The following is a 27,451-nucleotide window of genomic DNA, read 5'->3' as shown; positions in this document are numbered from 1 at the left end:
GTACTATGAGATAGGAATTTACAGATTAAGGTGGAAGCATGGAGGAGAAATGCCTGGATATTCATTCATTCATTCATTCATTCATTCATTTGAGACATACTGATTGAGTTCCTGCTTTATGCCAATTTCTTTTCTAGGTGTGGGGGATACAATGAGGAACTTTCATGGAACTCAGTCTCCAGGGGAGGCTGACATTAATCAAATAATCCCAAACAAAAGTGGAAGGTACGAAATTGCTATTGTGCCAAGTGTTCTCTCTGAAAACTTATAAAAAAGAATGAAACAAAACTTTGATCTAAATTTGGATTCCAAGGATGATTTCCATGAAGAAGTATGGGAAATTTGAAGGATCAGTAAAGTTTAATTAGGGAGTCATTGGAGGTATGGTGTAGAGTAGAGGTTGGAGAAGGTGTTCCAGATTAAGTGAATAGTTTATGCATAGCTGTTGAGAGACTGACCACAGAAACCTTATAGCCCTTTTCTTCAGAGAAAATGAAGATTTTAAGATGGAGATTACATTACTGATTTTGCATTCTGAAAAGAGGCTTCTGGCTACATTATGAAGATTGAATTGTAGGGAGGAAGGAAGGGATGTGAGAAGTTGTGAAATTATAGTAGTGCAGGCTAGAGATGGGTTCACTTAAGTGGCAGTGGATAGGGAAAGAAGTGATGGATTGAACATCTATTAAAGAAGTAAGGTTAAAAGGGCTCAAGGGCACCTAGGTGGTCAATTGGTTAAGCATTTGACTCTTGATACATATCAGCTCAGGTCATGATCTCACAGTTCCGTGAGTTTGAGCCCCCGTGTTAGGCTCTGTGTTGGTATTCTCTCTCTCTCTCTCTCTCTCTCTCTCTCTCTCTCTCTCTCTCTCTCTGCCTCTCCCCATCCCTCAAATAAATAAAAAAATAAACTTTAAAAGAAAGTTAAGAGAGCTCAGTGATGGATTGGATTTGGGATAATGTGGTGAGGTAAAGGAGAGGTGAAAATGGCTTGAGCAGGATAAGTACAAACAAAGCCATATTGGAAACATCATGGTAAAACTATGAAATACTAAACCTAAGGAAAATATTTAAAAGAAGTTGCACTTGATTTTGTCAGATATATAATGACATTATTGTTACATAAAAGAAAGCCATAATTTTAGAGGTGCATATGGTATGGGTGAAGTGGCATAATATCTGTGATTTCCTTTAAAACATTTCAGTGAAGGGAAAAAAAAGAAAGATGAAGCAAATTCTTGATAATTATTGAGCCTAGGAGATGGTTATACAGGAGTGCATTATAGTCTTCTCTCCACTTTCCGAAAATTTAAAACTTTTCATGGTTAATAGAGCAACCAGAGAGAAAAGAAATATCACCTATTAAGAATGGAATGACACATGGACTTCTCATCAGTGAAAATAGAGTTCCCTACATAGTGTAACATATACTTTCAAAGTGTTGAAAGTTAAAGTCATGGTCTACTTCTAGTCTCACAAATTATTAATTATGAGTAAAGGCAAAATATAGACATTTTCAGACAAAAAGGACTGGTCATTTTCTATTTAAAGACCAGTGTGAAAAGACTGACCACAGGATATACCCTAGAAAGAAGGAAATTTAACTTAGAAAAAAAAAAGCAATGGTGAAGCAAGGAATTGGTAAACCTGTTGGTAAATTTAAATAAGCGTCACCTGTAAAATAATAATAATGACTAACTTTGTTGGTTTTATTTTATTTTATTATGTTTTTAATTTTATTTTTTATTTTTTAAAATTTACATCCAAATTAGCATATAGTGAAACAATGATTTCAGGAGTAGATTCCTTAGTTCCGCTTACCCATTTAGCCCATCCCCCCTCCCACGACCCCTCCAGCAACCCTCAGATTGTTCTCCATATTTATGAGTCTCTTCTGTTTTGTCCCCCTCCCTGTTTTTATATTATTTTTGCTTCCCTTCCCTTATGTTCATCTGTTTTGTCTCTTAAAGTCCTCATATGAGTGAAGTCATATGATTTTTGTCTTTCTCTGACTAATTTCACTTAGCATAATACCCTCCGGTTCCATCCACATAGTTGCAAATGGCAAGATTTCATTCTTTTTGATCGCCGAGTAATACTCCATTGTATGTATGTGTATATATATATATATATATATATATATATATATATACCACATTTTCTTTATCCATTCATCCATCAATGGACATTTGGGCTCTTTCCATACTTTGGCTATTGTTGATAGTGCTGCTATAAACATGGGGATGCATATGTCCCTTCGAAACAGCACACCTGTATCCTGTGGGTAAATTCCTAGTATGCAATTGCTGGGTTGTAGGGTAGTTCTATTTTTAATTTTTTGAGGAACCTTCATACTGTTTTCCAGAGTGGCTGCACCATTTTGCATTCTCACCAGCAGTGCAAAAGGGATCCTCTTTCTCTGCATCCTCACCAACATCTGTTGTTGCCTGAGTTGTTAATGTTAGCCATTCTGACAGGTGTAAGGTGGTATCTCATTGTGGTTTTCATTTGTATTTCCCTGATATTGAGTGATGTAGAGAATTTTTTCATGTGTCGGTTGGCCATCTGGATGTCTTCCTTGGAGAATTGTCTATTCGTGTCTTTTGCCCATTTCTTCACTGGATTATTTGCTTTTGGGTGTTTGATAAGTTCATTATGGATTTTGGATACTAACTCTTTATCTGATATGTCATTTGCAAATATCTTCTCCCATTCCGTCGGTTGCCTTTTAGTTTTGCTTATTGTTTCCTTCGCTGTGCAGAAGCTTTTTATTTTGATGAGGTCCTAGTAGTTCACTTTTGCTTTTGTTTCCCTTGCCTCCAGAGACGTGTTGAGTAAGAAGTTGCTGCAGCCAAGATCAAAGAGGTTTTTGCCTGCTTTCTCCTTGAGGATTTTGATGGCTTCCTGTCTTACATTGAGGTCTTTAATCCATTTTGAGTTTATTTTTGTGTATGGTGTAAGAAAGTGGTCCAGGTTCATTTTTCTGTATGTCGCTGTTCAGTTTTCCCAGCACCACTTGCTGAAGAGACTGTCTTCATTCCATTGGATATTCTTTCCTCTTCGTCAAAGATTATTGGCCATACGTTTGTGGGTTCATTTCTGGGTTCTCTATTCTGTTCCATTGATCTGAGTGTCTGTTCTTGTGCCGGTACCATACTGTATTGATGATTACAGCTTTGTAGTATAGCTTGAAGTCTGGGATTATGATGCCTTCTGCTTTGGTTTTCTTTTTCAAGATTGCTTTGGCTATTCGGGGTCTTTTCTGGTTCCATACAAATTTTAGGATTATTTGTTCTAGTTCTGTGAAGAATGCTGGTGTTACTTTGATAGGGTTACAATATTTGTTCTTCCTATCCAGGAGCCTGGAATCTTTTTCCATTTTTTTGTGTCTTCTTCAATTTCTTTCATAAGCTTTCTATAGTTTTCAGTGTATAGGTTTTTCACCTCTTTGGTTAGATTTATTCCTATGTATTTTATGGTTTTTGGTGCAATTGTAAATGGGATCGATTCCTTGATTTCTCTTCCTGTTGCTTCATTGTTGCTTCATTGCAACCGATTTCTGTGCATTGATTTTATATCCTGCAACTTTGCTGAATTCATGATTCAATTCTAGCAGGTTTTTTTGGTGGAATCTTTAGGGTTTTCCATATAGAGTATCATGTCATCTGCAAAGAGTGAAAGTTTGACCTCCTCCTGGCCAATTTGGATGCCTTTTATTTCTTTGTGTTGTCTGATTGCAGAGGCTAAGACTTCCAATACTATGTTGAATAACGGCAGTGAGAGTGGACATCCCGGTCTTGTTCCTGACCTTAGGGGGAAAGCTCTCAGTTTTTCTCCATTGAGGATGATATTAGCATTGTGTCATTCATATGTGGTTTTTATGAGCTCGAGGTATGCTCCTTCTATCCCTACTTTCTTGAGGGCTTTTATCAAGAAAGGATGGTATATTTTGTGAAATGCTTTCTCTGAACTATTGAGAGGATCATGTGGTTCTTGTCCTTTCTTTTATTGATGTGATGAATCACGTTAATTGTTTTGCAGATTTTGAACAAGCCCTGCATCCCAGGTATGAATCCCCCTTGGTTGTGGTTAATAATTTTTTTAATGTGTTGTTGGATCCGGTTGGCTAATATCTTGTTAAGGATTTTTTCATCCATGTTCATCAAGGAAATTGGTCTATAGTTCTCCTTTTTAGTGGGGTCTCTGTCTGGTTTGGAATCAAGGTAATGTGGCTTTATAGAAAGAGTTTGGAAGTTTTCCTTCCATTTCTGTTTTTTGGAACAGCTTCAAGAGAATAGGTGTTAACTCTTCCTTAAATGTTTGGTAGAATTCCCCTGGAAAGCCATCTGGCCCTGGACTCTTGTTTTTTGGCAGATTTTTGATTACTGGTCCGATTTCCTTACTGGTTATGGGTCTGTTCAAATTTTGTATTTCTTCCTGTTTCAGTTTTGGTAGTGTATATGTTTCTAGGAATTTGTCCATTTGTTCCAGATTGCCCATTTTGTTCGCATATAATTGCTCATAATATTCTCTTATTATTGTTTTTATTTATGCTGTGTTGGTTGTGATCTCTCCTCTTCCATTTTTGATTGTATTTATTTGGGTCCTTTCCTTTTTCTTTTTGATCAAACTGGCTACAGGTTTATCAATTTTGTTAATTCTTTCAAAGAACCAGCTTCTGGTTTCATTGATCTATTCTACTGTTTTTTTTTTTTTTTTTTTTTTTTTGGTTTCCGTAGCATTAATTTCTGCTCTAATCTTTATTATTTCCTGTCTTCTGCTGGTTTTGGGTTTTATTTGCTGTTCTTTTTCCAGCTCCTTAAGGTGTAAGGTTAGGTTGTATATCTGAGATCTTTCTTCCTTCTTAGGAAGGCCTGGATTGCTATATACTTTCTTCTTATGACTGCCTATGCTGTGTCCCAGAGGTTTTGGGTTGTGGTGTTATCATTTTCATTGACTTCCATATACTTTTTAATTTCCTCTTTAACTGCTTGGTAAGCCCATTCATTCTTTAGTAGGATGTTCTTCAGTCTCCAAGTATTTGTTACCTTTCCAAATTTGTTCTTGTGGTTGATTTCGAGTTTCATAGTGTTGTGGTCTGAAAATATGCACGGTATGATCTCATTCTTTTTGTACTTACTTAGGACTGATTTGTGTGCCAGTATATGGTCTGTTCTGGAGAACGTTCCATGTGCACTGGAGAAGAATGTATATTCTGCTGCTTTAGGATGAAATGTTCTGAATATATCTGTTAAGTCCATCTGGTGCAGTGTGTCATTCAAAGCCATTGTTTCCTTGTTGATTTTTTGATTAGATGATCTGTCCATTGCTGTGAGTGGGTTGTTGAAATCTCCTACTATTATGGTATTACTATCAATGAGTTTCTTTATGTTTGTGATTAATTGATTTATATATTTGGGTTCTTTCACATTTGGTGCATAAATGTTTACAATTGTTAGGTCTTCTTGGTCTATAGACCTCTTGATTATGATGTAATGCCCTTCTGCATCTCTTGATACAGTCTTTATTTTAAAGTTTAGATTGTCTGATGTAAGTATGGCTACTCCGGCTTTCTTTTGTTGACTATTAGCATGATAAATGGTTCTCCATCCCCTTATTTTCAATCTGAAGGTGTCTTTAGGTCTAAAGTGGGTCTCTTTAAACAGCATATAGATGGATCTTGTTAACTTTGTTGCTTTTAAAAATGAGTTGTAACTATAGTGTAATAGGAGAATGAACATTTGTAACAGCTAATATATGTACTAGGTACTTCTCTAAGCCCTTTCCTTATATGACTACTTTAATTCTCATAATTCTCAAGCAATTATTTTAAAAATTTTTATTGTTAACTTTATTTCTCAGATGAGAGAACTGCTGCGGACACATAATCAGTAACTTGCCCATTAAATATTACTAAGAGGTGGAGCAAGGACCCAGATCCAGGTCGTCTAGCTTTAGACCTACTTATTCACGTGACAACACACTGTACTGAATGTATAGTGTATCAGGTCCTTGTTTTGAAGGCATGTAGAGATATGAATTAACATTAGACTCTGTAAAGTCATTATACATTAACATTTAAGTGCAACCACTGAATGAGTAGATATAAATAGAATATACAATTTCTAAATGAATTAAAGGATAAACATGGAATAAAGAAAACCTGATCTAATAGAAAGCAGGAATGAAGAAAAAGAAGCACAGAATCCAAATATATATATTTGTATATGTGTGTGTATATATATATATATATGTATATGTATACACTCACACACACACACATACACATATATTTACACATATATATGTATATATATATATATATGTATATGTATATGTATATATATATATGTATACACTCACACACACACACATACACATATATTTACACTGAATTTGCTTATTAAAATATAGGTGAGTAAAATTCAGAAAAGAAATAAAATCTGATGCTATGCTTAAGAAAATTCATCTTAAATATAAAGCCCCAAATTCTCCACATAGAAGGAAGAGAGTAATGTTATTTAGTAAAATAGATTTTAAGGCATTAGCATTATTGAGGCTAAAATTATAGAAGGATTTAACCTGGAAGACACAAACCTATATGCAACAAATAATATTGGCTTAACATATATGAGGCAAATAAATGGGCAGAACTACAGATGGACCAAGTCCAAGTTAATGGACTTGTGGAAGATTTTAACAGCTTTCTCAGAAACATGAAGCAAAAACCTAACAGATTTAGAAGATTTAGACAATACAAAATTAATCTAACTAGTATATTTAGAATCATATACCTACAGTTTAGAGGTTAAACATTGTTTTCAAGCATCCATATCAGTTATGTACAAAATTCACCAATTACTAGTCTACACAATATCTGAAGCAATACCGAGAATCAGTATCAAACAGGCTGTGCTTTTGGCAATAAAGTTAGGTTGTGAAAATAAAAAGATAACCTAAAAATCATGTACATTAGGAAGTTAAATACATATTTCTAAATAACTTATGGGTCAAATAGGAAGTTATTAAATTTAGAAATTAATGAAAAATGAAAATACCGCTTATTCAACTTCATGGGATGCAATAAAACTATATTTAGAACAGCCTTGAAGGATGTTGTATATAAGGTCATATTTAAAACATGAATTGAAGAGTTCAGAGAAATAAGAGTATAATGAAAGAAATTATCTGACAGTCTTAATTAAGAGAAAGGGAATATATAAACATTATTAGAATGGAAATGACTATAGATAAGGGAGGGATTTTAAAAACAATATTATGAAGAATTTCATGCTTATGCTTTTTAAATCTTAGATGATATGCATAGTTTTAAGAAAAATATAAGTTATCAATAGCCATAGTGATATTGAATCACTAATCAAAAATCTATTCTCTAAACAGAAAACTACCAGGTTTATACAGTTTTATAGGTATGTTCCACCAACTATTTGGGAAAAGTTAGATCTTTCTCTCTGTCTGTCTATCTATCTATCTATCTATCTATCTATCTTTCTATCTAAGTATAGTTGATACACAATTTTACATTAGTTTCAGATGTACAACATGGTGATTCAGCAACTCTATACATTATGCTATGCTCACAAGTGTAGCTACCATCTGTAACCATACAACACTATTACAATACCATAGCCTATATTCCCTATGCTATGCCTTTTATTCCCATGACTTATTCATTCCAAAACTGAAGACTGTATCTCTAACTTCCCTTCACCCATTCTGCCTATTCTCCCAAGTGCCTCTCTGGCAACCACCAGTTTGTTCTCTGGATTTATAGGTCTGTTTCTGCTTTTTAAGTTACATCTTATCTTAAACAAAGAGGAAAAGTTCCCAGCTTGTCTAAGTAGATTGTCTTCTCCCTCTCCCTCTGCCCAGGAAAGCAAACAGTTTAACACTAGAAAATTTATTACTATAATTCACTGCCTTAACAGAACACAGGAAAGAAGAAACATGTTATCTGAATAGATGTGATGAAAGCATTAGAAAAATCCAACACTATTCATGTTACAATTCTTGGCAAACAATGAATAGAAGGGAATTTCCTTATCTTGCAGCAAGAATTATAGTTGGTAGTGAAACAATAGAAGCATTCCAAATACAGTAAAAAATAAGATAAGGATGCCTTCTTTCACTCTCCTCTTTGGCATTGTTCTAGGAATCCTGACTGAGACAAGCCAATGCAAAACAATACAGTAAAACTATTAAAATTAACTCAGAAACTTGGCTTGTTTCCAAGCCATTTTACAAAAATCAGTAAGTGGCTGATATCAAAATAATAGATCAGAAATATGATTTTTCAAATACTATTCACAGTGACAACAAACCATAAGGTATCTAGAAATAAAATCTAATAGAAGATGTGCAAGGCTTTTACCATGAAACTTAAAAGTGGGGTAAAGACTGAAATAATCAAGAGATATTCCATGGGCATGGATGTTAAGATGTAATGTTTGAAGATGTCAAATTAACATGCAAATCTAGTGCAATTTTAGCAAAATCCCCAACAGGATTTTGTGTATAAGTGTGGAAAATCATCCTAAAATTCATATAGAATAATAAGGAAGTTTTGGAAAAGAATAAGATCAGTGTCTTATTAGGCCTCACATTTAGTTTTAGTGATTACACAATGTGCTATTGGCATGATAATTGGCATACTGACCAATAACAGAAATGGTAGAGATCCAAGTATATGTGACTTGGTGTATGCAGAGGGGCATTATAAATCAGTGGGAAAGACAAGGCTCTTCAACTAATATTACTGAGACAATTGATTATCCACATAGGAAAAAAATGAGATCTGTATTTCACATCATTCACACAAATATATTCCACCTGAATTAAAGCTCTGCCTTTGAATAGCAGAAGTTTAAAAACTTTAGAAGAAAATATAAGAAAAATATCTTTTTGACCTTGAGAGCAGTGAAAGACTTCTTTAAAGAGACCCAGAAAAGAAAAACCCTAAAGGGAACATTTTATATTTGACTACATTAAAAGTAAAGCATTCTATTTGATCAGAGACATAGTGTACAAGGCTAGCACAGACTCGGAGAAGATTTGTGCAAATCCTATACTGGCAAATGATTACTGTCCAGAATATGCAAAGGATGACTTCAGATCATGAGAAAAAAATAAACAATCCATTAGAACAATGGGCAAAGGAACAGGGGAGTTCGCAGAAGAAAATATAATAGCCAGGAAACATATAAAGTGATGTTCGACATTACCATTATCAGGAAGATGCAAATTACAACTAATAATGAGACACCATTTCATACCCGTTGATTAACAAACATTTCAAAATGCAAAATTTGGTGAAGATGTGGGGAAGCAAACTGTCACACATTGCTGGTGGGATGTAAATTGGCACTCTTTTGAATAGAAGTAAAACAGAACTAAAGGACAAATATAACATGAATTGGAAATATACTGAAGTATGTCATGATGTGGTTAATTCCAGAATGGGAAAAGGGGGTGTGTTACTTCAAGGGAATTGTAATGTTTTGCTTGTTGAAAAATGTCCAAAGAAAATGTGAAAAAAACACACCAGCATTATTTAAATCTGTTTGGGGTACTAGGATAATGTATTTTTGTATCGTACTTTTCTATATGATTGGAATATTTTGCAGTTTCTTTAGAGAAAGAGTTGAGATGTTTGAGGACTGAATCAGTGGTTTTCAGGACACTGATAAGTGGCTCTTCTCTTTCCCCTCAGAAATCTGTATCCACATTGCTCACATCCTCACCTACTTCATATTTTAACTCAAATATCACCTTCTCAGTGAGGTTCTCTCTGGCCTTTGACATTTCCTTACTCCCTTCTCTGGTGTGTGTGTGTGTGTGTGTGTGTGTGTGTGTGTGTGTGTGTGTGTGTTGAGCTCTTACTATTATTTAACATACATGCTATATATTTGTATTTATCTCACTTACTTAGCTCTCCAGGGTGGGGATTTCTATCTGCTTGGTTCATTTCTATATCCACAGTGCCTAGATGAGGGTCTGGCACCAAATAAATATCTGTTAAATGAGTGAATGAACAAATGAATTCTGGGTTCTGGTCCTAGATGGGAGAAAGCTACTTGAATCATTGAAAGATACAGGTGAGCAGAGGGGGCAGGCAGGAGTGTGTTTGAACTGGATAGTTGATTTGGAGAGGAAGGTGGCATATGTAAAAGTGAGGTCAGCAGGCACTTGGAAATCAGGGAATGAAAGGACAGATGAGCCAAACCAAATTGGAACTGAATCCAACTAAGCACTGAGCTCCTGTATGTACAAATAGATGTACTTGGCTATCAGTCTTGCTGAAGAAATTTGACCAGTCATAAAATAGATAGCTTAATAAGGAAATTCTCTATATTTATTCTATGTCATTTAAGAAAGATAACTGCAATTCAATTAACTACAAAAGAAGTACTCTATCTCAGAGAGGGATTAAAAGCTACTGTTTTATCTATAGTCTGTGACAGTATTAAATAACTTTTACCGGTTTCCAAACATTGGACTTGACTCATCTATTGTTTATCATTTATTGTGCAGGGAAGAAAGAAAGATTAGTTGTTAGAGTTAAAAATAATACCAGCCATGTTGAATGTATATTCATTGAAGATTCTGATGTTGAAAGAGATTTAAGGAATAAAGATATATATGTCTTCCTATGTGTGAGGCTTTTGCTAAATATTTCTCTCAAGGCTTGAGGTTTGCTTGCTGTGGAGCTGAATGAACAAAAGGTTGTTCAGGTGACTCTAGGCCAATTGTTCCTCAACTTTAGTATACACGTGATTCAATTGGCAAGTTTATCAAAATGGAGATTTTAGGACTCCTACCGGAGAGAGGTGATTCAGAATTTCTGGGAGTGTGTGGGCCCAGGAATATGAATTTTAAACAGTTACCCCCAGGTGATTCTGATGCAAAGCAGAATGCAACAACAGTTGGAAGAAAGTTGCTGTAGATGATTCTAACTTTTACTCAAGTATCTCGCTTTTGTGTGGTGTGTACCAGATATATGCAGTAATGTGTTGGGTGCTTGGTAATAATGTGTGAGCAAAATAAGTGTGCCAACGTCAGCAGTTTGAAAGCTGTAAATAATATGCCTGCAACAGAAAGAGCAGCACACAAATAAATACAAGGTGTGTTCCTACAAGAAGCTGAAAATCTACACAAAAAGGCATATTTGCTGGTGGGAAAATTTAAAAAGGTATGAAGTATTAATTTCCTATTACTATTGTAAGGAATTACTGTAAACTTAGTGACTTAACACAAATTTATTTTCTTATTGTCCCAGAGGTTAGAAATTCAAAATGAGTCTTATGAGACTGAAACCGAAATGTTAGCAGAGCTGGTTCCTTCTGGGGGCTCTAGATGACATAGTCCTTGCCTTTCCAGCTTCTAAAACTGTCTTCCTTATGTTCTGGGGTTCATGGCATCCTGAGGTTTCTCTCCATTTCTGCCATCCTATTGCATTCTCCTTTTCTGTAGTCAAAACTCCCTATGCCTCCCTCTTACAAGGACATTTGTGATTACATTTAGGACCCACCCAAATAATCCAGGATAATCTTCTCATCTCAGAGTTTTTGATTTAATCACAACTGTGAAGTCCCTTTAGGTAACATTCACAGGTTCTAAGGATTAAGACGTGGTGTCCTGGGGGCCATTATTCAGCCTACCACAGGTGTATTAGAAACATGCGACAACAGCCGCCTGAATATAGCAAAGCTGTGTCCTTTCTCTGAAGTCTCTGTAAGTAAATGGAACTTGTAAGCTCCATAGTGAACTAGTAAATACTGTGCTTAGTATATAAATGTGAAGTGATTTACAAGAAGAGACTATACAGGTTTCCACAGTGCTAATTTCCTTGCCTGAAGGAAAATGTAGTTGGAAGGTGTAATCAATCTATTATAACAGCATTTTAGTGCTGGAACGGACAAGGACCTTCAAAGTTTATTGCCATTTTATGGGAGTCAGCAACATGTTGTTAGTCCCTACTGGGTGAATGGCACTGTATCAGTCATGGTAAGGTGAAAGGAGAGATTGGAAAGATGGACACAATACTTAAAGACTTGTCCTGCTGAGAGATGAGACAAGCTCTTCAAATATAGAGAGTCTATGACCCTATAGAATAAAGGCCACTAGTCCAAAAGGAACCCTGTGTATGTAGCAGACCTGTCTCAGAATCCTTAGGCAAACTCTGTGAAGGTGGAGGGAGCAAAATACAAGCAAGGAAAGGCCATCAGAGCAACTTTATCAGTGACGGTATTCTGGAGTCTCCTTACGACAGTGTCTGATACCAAGTGGAATGGAGTATAAGGCTGGTCTTCGGCCTCTTTAAAGGTGTTTTAGTCATTGTTCTCAGAATATCTGTCTTATGGATCTGTGGCATGGATTCCATGGTAAGACTCCCAGAGAGGCTCTAATATTTGTTTCCGTGGTGTGTTCTGTTCAAATGGTACATTTTGAAGTAGTTGTGGTTTTGCTATTACCATGTACCTCATGCTTCACAGAGTACTGGGATTTTACTACCTATCCATCCCCAATTCTAAATTCTGCTCCTTCCCAGAATGAGTTCTTTGACTATGGTGATAGAGACTGCCTATTAGGCTGTTCTTGCTATAGAAGCTACAGAACAAACTTTTCACCTGTAATATGCTTTTCTACTCATTAGTCTTCCTTTCTCAACAAGTCTTAAGTTCCATTGCCTAAATAATCTCCCTTTGTCTTTTCCAGTCATATTACTCTGCCACAGACCCTGAAGTGGCTCTCAGTTTCTCAGAGCCACAGCCAAGACTCCTCACTCAAGATGTCCAGGCTTTACCAGTGCCCGTCCCCTGGGCCTGGACCACCTGCCTTAGCCAGGCCAGCTCCTGCCCCCGGCCCCTCCTGGCCTCCTCTTTATGTTTATTGACATGTATGTCTGAGCACTGGTTCCTTGCTTCTGTCAGAATTTTGTGTGTATTTATTTCCCTTTTGCTTTGCCAAAAAAAAAAAAAGTTACTGTCTGAATTGTAAATAAGGCTAATACTCTTGGGCTTTTAGTTTCTTGTTTACAACATCCTTTCCTCTTTGTATCAATATATTTGTCTTCTACATAGTGCTGAAAGCGCCTGCTCCCTTCTCTCTGGCTTGTTCTGTTTTATTGATTTGTATGGTGAACACCCAAAGAAAATTATATTCACATAGGTGAATTAATTCGGCTTTATTGGCGGAGAATTTAGTGACAACCACATTGTCGTTTTGCAGTTGGTAAAGAAAGGGACTGAGTTTTCAGATAGGCAAAAGGAAAAGTGAATTTATTACTGTTATGGTAGTGATATTTTACAGCCATACAATAATCACTGTGTCTTCCAAAGTTCCTAATGTACTCCTGCAGTGTGAAATTTTCTCAGGGAAGGACTCTGGCAAACCAGAAGGTTTGTTTGACTTTAATACACTAAATTACAAATGTCAAATCAGAGAAAATGTTACTCGGTTCGTTATTGAACAGGTGCACCACTATTGTAAATGTTTTCTTTTTTTCTTCTTTGCTGTTTGGTATAACTACACACTGTTTCACATAATTATATAGCAGCTACTACAATTCACTTTTAACACAGCAAATAATTAAAACAACCTAGAATAAAGGCTTATTCACAGAGAAATTTAGTCTCATTGTCCTTTAAAGTGACTCAATGACTGTAAAAAACCTCTTCAAATTTTTCATCTATAAAATCAGAAGATACAGCTAACTTCATAGTTATTCTACAGATATTTTGTGAAGATAAATGAGAAAATCTATGAATTATTTCAAATTATTAGAAGAATGTCTCCAGGATTTTTTAGTGTATGATTTTAAAACATTTCTGACAATTGCATATGTTTGCTTACAGGGTTTGCATTATATTACAACTGTAAATGTATTTTTACCTTCCCTTTGAAAGTTTAATACAATGAAAGATAAATGTTACATGTAAGAATTTGAATAATTGCTTGCCTTCCTATACTTCCATGCTGCTCTGTCCCTGTTCTGATCAGTCACCATCTCTGTGAAGAGGATTTCTCTGAAGAGCCAGTGTAAATTAGATCCACTTTATTATTTTCAACCATAAGACTTTGTTGCTGCATTTCCCCACTGGACTGAAAGCTCTTTGAAAAGAGATTATGTCCCTTTTGCTTACCTGTGGACACTCAGCATGTGAACAGTGGCTTGACTGCTAATAGATGCTCATTAAATATTAACTGAATAAATAAATGCCCCGTTGATGAAATCCTTAATCAGTCTTTGATGTTCTTATTATAAATTGCACAGCTATCAGAGACAAAGTCAGTTTAAATTTACCCAAAGTACCCTTACATTGTGAGTCCCTTTCAAAGGATATTCTATCCCAATGATGGCAAATATCTGATACCAGTGCCACTTTTCCTATCCTTAAGAGCACAGATGGCATTTCACAGATCATGGCACTTTCTCCTTCCAGGTGCAGATGTGGTCTCAGAGTTCATCCCTATGTGTCCTCTAAGCAGACACTCTCAGTTGTTAGGAGAGTTGAAAAGTCATTGACGTCCCTACTTTTGTGACAAAGGAATTTGAGATAACTGCCTTTATCCCCTTCATTTTTCCCCTTCATTGATTAAAATACCTAAAATCCCATAAAAAGATGAAACAAATATACTTTAAATATACTGAGTCCATGAAACTCCAAGGTAAAGGCCAGTGAGTACAAAAGACACCACCCTTGGAACACCTATTTTGGGCATTCAAGTGTTCTAAGAGATCAAAAATATGTAACTCCTATATCTTAGTTCATTGCTGTGATGTATTATTACACAGGTGGTAACAAAATTTTGAATATTTTTCAAACGCCAACCTCTTATATTCCATTTTGGCTACTAAAGTTATTTCTGTCTAATCACTACCAAGTTCATAGACAGTTGTATAGGAAGAAACAAGGAACTCTCAAGAGTAGCAGATGTTAGCTGAGCAGGTGGTATGTATGTATTTCCATCGGAAGTGAAAGATACAAAGGATTAAAGCCCTGAGAATATTAAAGAAAACCTTTCATTATTTTATTCTCAAAATAAGGGGACTAGATGAGAAGAATTGAGGTATACCAATCTCTCAGGTGTAAAATATATATATTATATATATATAATATATATATTATATATATATCTATCCTATATATATATATAATATATATCTATATATCTATATCTATATCTATATATCTATATATCTATCTATATATATATCTATATATCTATATCTATATATCTATATATCTATATATCTATATATCTATATATCTATATATATATATATATATATATATATATATAGGTAATGATAAACTATTACCTTCAGAAGGAACTTTGAACCAAGACCTGGAAAAGTTAACTGACTTTTACAAGTTGACAGAAGTAGTTAGGGAGAAAGCTGTGTTTCACATCCCTGTGTATTCCTAGCCATAGTGTCCCTTCCATTGGACTAAATGGGCAGTTTGGTTTATACTGGTTGTTGGACGAAGTTCTGCAGAGGGAAAGAGAAACCCTAGGAAGCGATTTACATTTTTAGAGCTGGGCTCTTATCCTGGAATGTCAGAAAATGCAAATAAGCAGGTGTAATAAAATTACATTTCATTGCTTTTGAGTGGTAACTATATTTATGAAGACTTAGTTTCTATGTTACAATTAAGTAGAACTTTGTTACTCTAACATAAGAAAACAACTGTGATTTTTTTTTTGCGCCATAAAATGAATTATTGTACAGCAAACTTCTGACTAACCACACAAGAATTATCCAGTTGGTGAAATATTTTTTTAATGTTTATTTATTTTTGAGAGTGAGAGAGTGACAGAACACAAGTGGGGGAGAAGGAGAGAAAGAGGGAGCCACAGAATCCAAAGCACAGATCCTGATGTGGGGCTCAAACTCACAAACTGTGAGATCATGACCTGAGCCAAAGTCAGATGCTTAACTGACTGAGGCACCCAGGCACCCCAGTTGGTGAAATATTTTGAACTAGTCCCCCCTATCCTCCAGCTGGGTCTCATTTGTTCCAACAGAGCACTGGTGTGAGATGGGTACAGACAAGGTGAATGACCGTCCTTATGTGAGAATGTGACTATAACTGGATTAACTTGATAACTAAAGGACTTGTTAGATAGAATGTTAGGACTAGTTGAATAAATCCATCCATTTCTCTGCATCCCTACTACCATCTCTCCAGTCCAAACCATAATTATCTTTTATTAGGACTTCTATAATAGTCTAACTCATTTCCTTGTATTTGTTCCTAGTCCCTTCTAACCCATCATCTATACTGCAGTGATGGAATCTGTTTTTTTTTTTTTTTTTTTGCTTTATGTTTCAGTGACACTTTTCCTTGCCATAATATTTTTTGTCTTTTTCTGCCTTTGAAATGAACTCTCAATTATAAAAAATATCAAAGTAGATTAAAAAATTCCAGTTCTTAGCACACTATGAAGTTCACAAGTGAAGACAGCAGCCACATGTGGCAAGAGGTGGGAAGTAATTAAAGTAGTGGTTACAAATGTTCACAGGAAGCTAAAACTGTCCAACAGGTTGTGCCCATATGTTAGCACAGGTTAGAGTAGTCAGTACCTGAGTGTGTGGCCTCGGTGTGTTTGGATTCAGATTGTACAAAACAATACAATTTCTTCTAGTTAAGAGTTCTTGGCTTACATCAACCCCAGGTTGGCTGGAGGGCACTGGGATGATATCATCTATTTAACACATCCCACCACCCACCTCCCCTCTGGTAACCATCAGTCTGTTCTCTGTAGTTAAGTCTGTTTCTTGGTTTGCCTCTCTCTCTCTCTCTCTCTCTCTCTCTCTCTCTCTCTCTCTCTTTCCCTTTGCTTATTCATTTTGATTCTTAAAAGCACGTATGAGTGAAATTGTATGGTATTTGTCTTTCTCTGACTGACTTATTTTGCTTAGCATTATACTCTCTAGTGCTATCCATGTCATTGCAAATGGCAAGATTTGATTCTTTTTGATGGCTGAGTAATTTTCCATTATATACATATGATATATATGATATATATTATCTATATATCTATATCATCTATCTATATCTATGTCATCTATCTATATGTGTATCTATATTGTAGATAATGCTATAAATATCAGGGTACATGTATCCCTTGAATTAGTATTTTTGTATTCTTTGGATAAATACCTAGTGGTGCAATTGCTAGATAGTAGGATAGTTCTATTTTTCACTTTTTGAGGAAAACATACTGTTTTCCAGAGTGGCTGCATTAGTTTGCATTCCCATCAACATTGTAAAAGGGTTACCCTTTCTCTACAACCTCGCCAACACCTATTATTTCTTGTGTTGTTGATTTTATCCATTCTGACAGGTGTCAGGTGATGTCTCATAGTTTTGGTTAGTATTTCCTTGATGATGAGTGATGTTGAACATCTTTCATGTGTCTGTTAGCCATCTGTATGTCTTCTTTGGAAAAATGTCTGTGTCTTCTGCCTACGTTTAAATTAGATTATTCATTTTTTTGGATATTGTGTTTTATAGGTTCTTTACATATTTTGGATATTAACCCTTTATCAGATCTGTCAGATATGTCATTTGCACATATTTTCTCCCATTCCATTGGTTGCCTTTTAGTTTTGTTGATTGTTTCCTTCTTTGGGCAGAAGCTTTCTATTTTGATGAAATCCCAATAGTTTATTTTTGCTTTTATTTCCCTTGTATCCAGAGACATATCTAGAAGGAAGTTGCCATGGATGATGTTAAAGAGGTTACTACCTGTGTTATCCTCTAGGATTTTTATGGTTTCAAATCTCACATTTATTCTTTAATCCATGTTGAATTTATTTTTGTGTATAGTATAAGAAAGTGGTCCACTTTCATTCTTTTGCATGTTGCTGTCCAGCGTAGTCTTTTATACTTGTAGGTTCAGTTTGGGGTTTTCTATACTGTTCTGTTGATCCACATGTTTATTTTTGTGCCAGTACCATACTGTTTTGATCACTACAGGTTTGTAATACAATTTGAGGTCCAGAATTGTGATGCCTCCAGCTTCGGTTTTCTTTTTCAGTATTACTTTGGCTATCCAGGGTCTTTTCTGGTTCCATATAAATTTTAGAATTGTTTGTTCTAGCTCTGAAAAAAAAATTCTGGTCTTATTTTGATAGGGATTGCATTAAAAAGTCCAAAATTGTGATGCCTCCAGCTTTGCTTTTCTTTTTCAAAGTTGCTTTGGTTATTCAGGATCTTTTGTGGTTTAGTACAAATTTTAGGATTGTTATAGCTTTGTGACAAATGATGTTGGTGTTTTGATAGGGATTGCATTAAATTTGTAGACGGTTTTGGGTAGTATAGACATTTTAACAATATTTGTTCTTCCAATCTATGAACACAGAATGTTTGTTCACTTTTTGTATGTGTCATCTTCAATTTCTTTCATCAGTGTTTTATAGTTTTCAGAGTGTAGGTCTTTCATCTCTGATTTGGTTTATTCCTAGGTATCTTATTATTTTTGGTGCAATTATAAATGGGATTGATTCCTTAATTTCTCTTTGCAGTGATGTAATTTGTTAAAACCTAGTTCTGAACATGTCATTTTGTGGCTTCAAATCTTGCCTGTGCCCATAGTATTAAATTAATATCCTACAATTTGGTTTATAGGCCTTTCTTTAATGTGGTTTAAAGTTTCTTTTTACTTCTTTAGTGTCATGTTACTATATGTCTCCTCACATTTCTCATTTTGTCTGGGCAGGCTTAACAAGCAGCTCCTGATTATTCCACCTGGCGTAGGTCACTGATGTGGTCTTTCTGAAATGCAAAAGTAATTTTACCATTTTCTGGCTTAATATTCACCAATTAAATACCATAATTATTATAATAAAGTGCCAATATTTATTATTAATTTTAAAATCATTTATTATTTGGTCAACATTGTTGCCTTAGCACATAATGTTACTTTGGTCTGGGATGTCACTCTCCACTTGGTAGCGTACTACATCCAACTTATCTTTCAAGATGTAGGTGAAACATCCCCTCCCCTGAGAATCTCACAGTGTTATTAAAGGATTCCTATTGTATACTCCCTTAGGACATGCATATACCTGTGAAATTCATTCATTCATCAAAGTTTTATTGAATGTCTACTATGTACAAGGCCTTTGACAAGTAAATTAAACAAAATATTTTTACCTAAAATAATGGCACTTTTATGCAGTTAGAACTAATAGATAAAAATCTTTGTTCTCAAGCAACTTACATTCTTGGAAAAAAAGCAGCAAGAAACAAAATGAATACGTAAAACATATATTTTGTTAAATGGTGGTAAGTTTTATAGGAAACAATAAAGTAAGGAAGGAGGATAGAGAGTCCTGGAGCAGGAGACTCAAATAATAGAAAATCGGAAAGAAGAGATATTTGGACAAGTATCTAAAGGAGAAGAGGGAATAAGCCCTGGAGATAGATATCTAAAGGAAAATTCAAAAACCTTTATGGAAGAATCTCTGGAATATGTGAAGAATGCCAAGGAAGCTAGTGTATGAGTTGAGTAAAGTTAATGTGGCGCAAAGTAGTAGAAAATCAGCCGAAGAGGTTCAGAGGGCTAGATTTTTATAGGAATTTTGAGGCCCTTATAAAAACTTGGGCTGTTACTCTGAATGAGATGGCAAGTCACTGGAGGAGGAAAGGCAGAAGAGTGATATTCATTTGAAAGGAATATTTGGTTGCTGTGTAGAGAACAGACTGAAGGGAGTGGGGATGAGACATCAGTAGGAAACTAGAGCGCTCATCTACCTAAGAAATGAAGGAAGCTTGAAGCAGGTTGGTAGTGGTAGAGTTGTGAGAAGTGGTTGGAGTCTGGATATGTTTTTAAGGTAGAGCCAAAGGATATGATAACAGATTGAACATGGAATGTAAGAGAAAGAGGGAAACAAGGATAATACTGAGGTATTGGACTTAAGTAGCTGGATGGAAAATCTTTAAGGGGAACAGTGTGTTGTTGGGGGGGTAGGGTGACAGAAAGGAGGGAGAAGAAGGAGGAGGCTGAGGAGGAGAGAAGAGAGGAGAGAACTCTGGTATCCATTTTCAAACATGTTAAGTTTGAGATGCCTATTAGATATCCAAGTGCAGATGGCCAATGGACAGCTGGATTAATGAGTCTGGAATTCTGGAATTATGGGGTAGGTCTTTATCATCTAGTTGATATTTATAACCATGAGATTAGTGTTACCACCGAGATACTGAACATAGACAGAAAAGTGAAGATGTCTGTGGATTGACACCCTGGACTTATCAAAATTAAGTAATGAGAGGTATGAGGCTGCAGTGGAATCAGTGAGGAGACTGAGAAGGAGTGGTTAACAAGATAGAAGGAAAAATAAGATGGAAGCCAAGGAAAGAAAATGGTTCAAGGAGGGGAAATGATTGTGTCAAATGCCGGTGATAAGTTAAGCATGTTGAAGACTAGAATTGGTCTGTTGAGTTTGGCATTCTGAAACTGTTAGTGATTTTGATGAAAACACTTGTTGTATATAGTGGGGATGAATCCTGTTGCTGTATAGCAGAAATGAAAGCTTTATGGCAGTAAGTTCAAGAAAGACTAGAAGCGGATAGCATAGCTAGGCAACCACCCTACTTACACTTATTATCTCAGGGCTGTTTTCATTCTCAAAAGTGTTCCGGTTTGGATATTAACTTATGTGTTCATACTAACTATATGGAAAATTTTCAATGGGCATTGCTGGAAACCATAGCTGTAGGAACTGTGCTCAATAAAGATTTTTTGTTTGAAAACACAGTAAGTGATACAGAGTATTTGCTAATGAAAATGATCCAATATGCAGGCATAAATTGGTGATGTGGGAATAAAGAGAAGTTTGGGCATGATGCTTTTGAAAAGGCGAGAAGAGACAGAATGTGGGGGGGTTTAGCCTTATGTAGGAGCTTAGTTAATCCTCTATAATGGGGGAGGCAGAGTACACTGTTCCATTGCTTACATTATATTTTTGTTGTGGATTTGTTTGTTTTCCACATATTATAAACCTCCTAAGGGTAGTAAGTGTAAATGTCTTGTTCATTTTGTGGTAAGAGTTTTTATTATTCTATTTCTATTCCTTAGTATAATACCTGGAACACAGCAGGTGTGCAATAAATGTTTGAATGAGCAACTGTAGTCACCATGCGCAGCCTGCATATGTTTTATCTTCTCACTCAGATTGGATTATTTCCATCAACTCTTGACAACCAGATTGATTTAATTGTGTTTCTCCTGTCTGGGCCTACAGATAGCTTGACTAACTGGTAGAGTTGATTGACAGGAATGCCTGTGTTTCTACCAAAATCGATGCTTCCTGGGAGTAAAATCAGTGACCTTTTGCTGCATCATTTTGCAGTGGTCCTGGTTATGGTTTCAACATGGATTACTATTTATTTCACCTTGAACCTTCTTAAAGCTATCTACTCTTCCCCAGAATACTTTGTTATTTTAGTTTTCCATTCATATGGCATTTATCATTATCTGTTGTTATTATCTAACCTACCCAATTCATGGGAAGCTCTTTGAAGATGGGCATTCCATCTTCATTGGTCTTTTTCTCAAAATGCTTTGTACCATCTCTGGTTAGAAAACAGGTCTTCTTCATCACTAAGTTAAAAATCCTTTGTCTGGGCCCTGGTGCGAATTAGATGCCAAATAAATATTTGTGGAGTGAATGACTGCGTGAATGAATGATTACTGTCTGTGATGTATGCTCATGATGCACAGACCAGATCTCCTTTCCTGTTTGATATGTCTACCCCCCAGCTCTTCATTGCTCTGCTGCTAGTAGTTGACACCTAAAATCTTTTCTGAAGGACTATCTTTGGGCCACTGGAGCTGCATCACATAGATGCTCCAAGAATAAGTTCTTGGGATTTTATGCCTTCTCCTTGCTAACCAGTATCTGATGACTGAATATAAGAGTATGGAGGTCTAACTATCATACCTCAATGCAGTGCAAACTTGCAATCGCAATTTATACTCTAGAGCTCCCTGTGGGATCAGGCTGAGGCCAAGACTTTACCTCAAATTGCATACACATTTGCTTGGCTTATTAGCCTCCCTTATCTCACTTCCTTGTTCTCTCATAGGTTTCTCCTAAGAACACTTCCTTAGCGGATGACTTGTGTGCTCCCTCTTTCCTTAGAGTCTGCTTATTGGGAACTTTACTTAAGGCAGTGCATGTTTATAGTGAGTTGAGTCAGGGTCAGGGAATCATATTCACTATCTCTCTAAGAGTCTTAAGTTGTGCTGTTATAGTCAGTTCCTCCTGAGAGTTTTTGGTTTTATATTACTGCCAACCAAAACTGTAGGTGACTGTGAACCAAGTTTGATATTTGATTTCATTGTTGGGTTGAGAAGTAGATTCACTATTTCAGTAAATAATTGTCATTGAATTTAGTAAATATCTTATTGAATTACAGGTCTTTCTAATATCAAGTCAGGATGCATTTTTCTTAACTTTCTACTCTTTTTGTTTATATATATCTCTGTTCTCTCCTTAAGTGAGGATGACAGTTAATTGTATAATCAATTTTTATATGATTGAGTGTCACTTTCTTTTGTCTTCCTGTTGAATATAAATATCCATTTCCACATACTCAGCAAACCATTTATTTATCTTTTTTTTTTTTTTTTAGTAATTTGAGAAGAACACAAACTCCTCTATCTATAAAATAGGATTGGAAGTAATGTGTTTTAGAACTTAAAAGCACTTTAGTCAACACCTTCATTTTATAAGTGAGAACACTTGAGGCCCAAAGAGGTTAAGTAATTTGTTCAATATCCCCCAGCTTGCTTAGTGGCAGAGCAGGACTAACACCCAACTCCCAGCCTGCTGTCTTCTCTACTGCTCCACAAATACACATATATCTTATTCACAGAATTGATATGAGGATTAGGGGCCACATCTGTGAAAAACAGATTTAGCCTTTGGAAAGAAAGATGCTGGATAGCTTTATGAAATCTTTATGAAAACTAATCTCATTTTAACCTTTTCTGTACAATTGTTAGTTTTGTTCAGTTTTATGTTATTTGCCTCAGGCTTCTTTTTGGCCGAGGACTAGATAATATACAATGCTTGATTTAAAAATCAATATTAAGTATCCGAATTGTGTTAGAGATAGGAAACACTTCAGCTGGTTTTGAAGCTGGGAGCCGTTGCAGACGGCCTTCCAGCATGGCGATTATTTATGTACATGAAAAGTTTGCGATTCCTACTTTGCATACTGGGGATAAGGACAGTTGGTTCCAAAGAAAAGAAGGAAGCACAAATTATATTTTGTTCAGCCTGGTGATACTTCCAAAGCTTGATGCAATGTGTCTTTAACAAACCATGAATTTTCTTTCCTGCGGAGCTACCATATCCTGCCTACTTACAGCCTTGTCAGGGAACCATTATACTAATCCACCGTACCTTCATATCTCCAGCAAGCACATGTAAGTGATAACACGAATATTTATTTTGATGCAAGGTGTATAAATCTTCTCTATGTCATCTTGTAAAGCAAGGAAATTGTGAGTTGCTCAACTTGGTTACTTTAATTGTTCAAGTTTGGTTCTTTCAGCTACAGCGTGCTTTGATATATGAATAAGAATACTGTTTAATTTTTGTAGTATTCAAAGTGATTTGTGCAGATTCATATATGCAGGGAAGATAAAACTTGAATACCAAAAGGCTAATGTAGCTTTTATATATATTTTTAATTAGGTACGATTATATGCAAGACCTGATGCTATCAGAAGAGGATCTGGGGACTATGCTCTCCATATAACAAAGAGATTAATAGAATTTTATGAAGACTACTTTAAAGTGCCCTATTCCTTGCCAAAACTAGGTAAGTATTTTCATCGTTATTTTATTGGAAGGGATCCTGGAAGGTGGAAATTTTTCTTCGTGCATTTATTTCAGATGTGAAAATTCCAAGAGTATACGTTAGAGAAGATGAGCATGACAAAACTAATTTCTTCTGAAGAGGTAAAATAAAACCTAGTGTTTCTTAGGTCTTGCCAAGAAGTTTTCATAGGAATTAAGAAAGGCATTGTGTAAGTTTAGGTTTCCAAAAGATAACCACGTAGTTATAATTTGTTGAATATGTACTGTGGAGAGGTGCTTGCCAGCATCTCATTTAATCCTCACGGCTACTGGATGGGTAGGTACTGTTAGAACATTTTTCACCCAAGGGACTTGACATCCAGGGAATATTTCATTCATCCAGGCAGCCAATAAGTGGAGGAGCTGGGATTTCAAGTTAAATCTTGATGACTCCCAGAACTCTTCAATATTTTACACTGAGAAGACACTCATTATTTTCTTTTTCCTAATTCTCAGATGTTGGATCTCAATGTATTAATTGTCCCTCACATTATTTTTGTCTAGTCATATGTCAGTACAGGTGTAGTAGGTAGAATAAAAACTGTATAATGGAAGAGAAGGGAAACTGTATAATGGAGATTGTGTTCACCACCAATATTCTTACTTCCTTTTACAAAGATAATATGTTCAGTAATCATTTGTTGAGTGAATAAATGAGTGAATTTTGTTATCCAAATTCGAATGAAGCTACCGCTTTTTCAGGGGAGTGAACTGTGACTTTCCAGGAAGTTAGAAAGGGTACGTATACCCATTAGAAATGCTGTAGTTATTTTTCCTTCTCAGAAAACCTGTTTTGAAATGTTACATCATAGCAGTATTTTGTCCCCCTGCCCCGGCCCCTGCCCATTTTATTTTCCTTCTCAAGAACATTTCGATCAGCATCCACATAAAAGTGATTGCTCATTGGTAAGAATAAAGTGCTTACCTGATCAAAAGTGTTAGCATTTGAACCACAGGTTCCTCTCTCTGGAGAACTGGGTCTATTTTATTAAAGTACCTGCCTGCTGCGTAGCTTTATTGGCCTTACAATGAGTTGTTTAGGAAGTAGATGATATTGTTACTAAATTGGTGTGGCATACAATTTTAAGGAATGATATTACAAAATTCGGAGTTCTTTCTGAAAGATGTGATCTTAGAATCTATAAGATTTTATTTCAAATTTCTAAACAAAATTTTATTTCATATAGGATCTATATTTAGTTTAGTTTTTTTTTTCCTTCTTTCCCTCTCCCCTCCTCTATATCAACTTCCTATTAGCATCTGTTACACTGAAATCTCCCTGGTAGGCACCCAATGCAGGAAGGACTATCTGACCTCATTTGCATGGGAGGTGACACTGTTCTCTACTCCAGGTAAAACCGGCTGGGAACCTCCCAGCTTGACCCTAATGTAAAATTCACAAGTGCTTATGTTGCAAGTTCAGCAAGAGAAATAAAATGTGGATCTTTGTCCCCTTCAGACCAGTAATTAGTAGAGGAACTCAATTTATAACTTCAGGGGGTTCCATGTAACTGTCAGCTTTCAGCAGGAAGCATTTCTGTTCCTCTCTTTCACTCACAATTGAACCATGCAGGCTTTCATCTGGTAGAAAAGAGCTTTGTTCACTGTTACTATTACTTGTTAAGCTCCTTATGGTGTATATAATTGAATTATTTGACTTACCCCAGCACACTCCTTTTTATGTATGTAGGGGAGTTACCATGGTCTATGGCATTTTATAAAATTCCTTTTAAAATTCTTATTTGTATATCTATAGATATTTAGAGCTGTGTATTAATGGATTTATATGTCTGCTTTCTAAATACTCCCTATATAAAATTTCTAAGCACAGAAGCATTTTGACAGATCCTTAGTTCCCATTGTATATAATGATTAAATAAATTCTATGGAAACCAACTCAGTCTTTGTTAATGGTACATGTGGATGTGTCCTAGAGATGAACTGTGTCTGCCTTGACCCTTCAGATCTATCGAAGATGGTTTTCTCTCTCCCTCCCCACTTCTATCTTTCCTTCCATCTTCTGTCCTTAATTCTTTCCCTCCCTCCTTTCTTCCTTTCCTTATTTATTTAATAAGCACTTATTGAGTGCCTCCCACCCACACTTTTCTATGTTATAGGGATACAGCAGTGAATGAAAAAGGCAAAAATCCCTTTCCTCCTGAAGTCCTTCCTTCAGGCTTACATCCTGTTGGGTAAAGACAGACATTAAAGCAATTATTAACACATATAGCATATCAGATGGAGATAAATGCCATTAAAAATAATGCTAGAATGGAGGGAAAAGAAGAGTGGGAGGAAGATGAGGCATGGGAAGGTGGCTGAAATTTTAAAATGAGTAAATACAGAAGGCTTCATTGGGAAATTGACTTTGGAGCAAATCACTTAAGGGAGTAAAGGAACAAGCCAAATGATATTGTGGGACAAGGATATATAGGCATAGAGGCAGAGGAAACAAATTGCCCAGATCTTGAGAGGGGAGCTTGGTGGTATATTTCAGGAATAGGCAAAAGGCAAGTATGACTGAAACAGAGTGAGTAAATGGGTGTGAAATAGGAGATGAGGTCAAGGAAGGAGTAATGGATGTGGAAAAGATGATGTATAACCAGCAGGTCATGGTAAGGATTCTGGCTTTTTCTTTTCTTTTCTTTTCTTTTCTTTTCTTTTCTTTTCTTTTCTTTTCTTTTCTTTTCTTTTCTTCTTTTCTTCTTTTTTTCCTGGGTGAGATGGAAATCTATTGGTCAGGTTTGAGCAGACGTATTGCATAATCTGGCTTCTGTCAAAAAAGGGTGAGCTATGCACCTAGTTTGAAAATACACTGTAGGGCGGGATGCCTGGGTGGTACAGTTGATTAAGCATCAGACTCTTGATTTCAGCTCAGGTCATGATTTCATAATTCGTGAGATCAAGCCCTGAGTCGGGCTCTGTGCTGACAGTGCAGAGCCTGCTTAAGATTCTCTCTCTCTCTCTCTCTCTCTCTCTCTCTCTCTCTCTCTCTCTCTCTCAAAATAAATAAATAAATAAACATTAAAAAAAAGAAAATACACTATAGGGCAATTGTTCTTAATCAGGGGTTAATTGAGGCACTTAGCAATATCTGGAGACATTTTGTTTGTCACAACTCAAGGTGGGTGGTGGGGGAGTGTGTGCTACTTGTGTTTAGTGGGTAGTACTGCTACAAATCCTATCATGCACTCAGGAGCCTCCACAATAATACTAGCTCCAAATGTCAATAGTGCTGAAACTGAGACCCTGATTAGTGGCAAAATGTGGAGCATGAAAAACAGTTAAGAGGCTCCAGCAAAATTCAGGAAAAAAATGATTATGGCTTGGACTAAGATGCTAACAGTGAGGTAGTTGGAAGTGGTACAATTCTGGATATATATTGAAAACATAGACAGAAATATTTGCAGATGAAGAAAATGTGGGATGTGAGAGAGGTACCAAGGACAGCTCCAAGGTTTTTTTTTTTTTTTTTTGGCCTGAGAATAAGGATGGAATTGCCTTTTGCCGAGACAGAACAATTGTGGAAGGGGATAATTTTTGAGA

At 35.9% G+C, this 27,451-nt stretch overlaps 1 protein-coding gene across 1 annotated transcript in view; it reads left to right on the top strand.

Moving 5' to 3' along the window:
• The window catches only part of TRHDE (thyrotropin releasing hormone degrading enzyme), a 395,717-nt gene that overhangs the window by 89,265 nt on the left and 279,001 nt on the right, over nt 1–27,451 (top strand). Inside the window, exon 3 of the mRNA XM_058742021.1 lies at nt 23,741–23,867. Within this exon, the coding sequence (XP_058598004.1) occupies nt 23,741–23,867 (127 nt within the window). The remainder of the gene's footprint in view (nt 1–23,740; nt 23,868–27,451) is intronic.

This window comes from Neofelis nebulosa, chromosome 8 (assembly GCF_028018385.1).
Source record: "Neofelis nebulosa isolate mNeoNeb1 chromosome 8, mNeoNeb1.pri, whole genome shotgun sequence".
In the NCBI taxonomy this organism is placed as follows: domain Eukaryota; kingdom Metazoa; phylum Chordata; class Mammalia; order Carnivora; family Felidae; genus Neofelis; species Neofelis nebulosa.
This window is presented reverse-complemented; position numbering and strand designations above follow the sequence as displayed.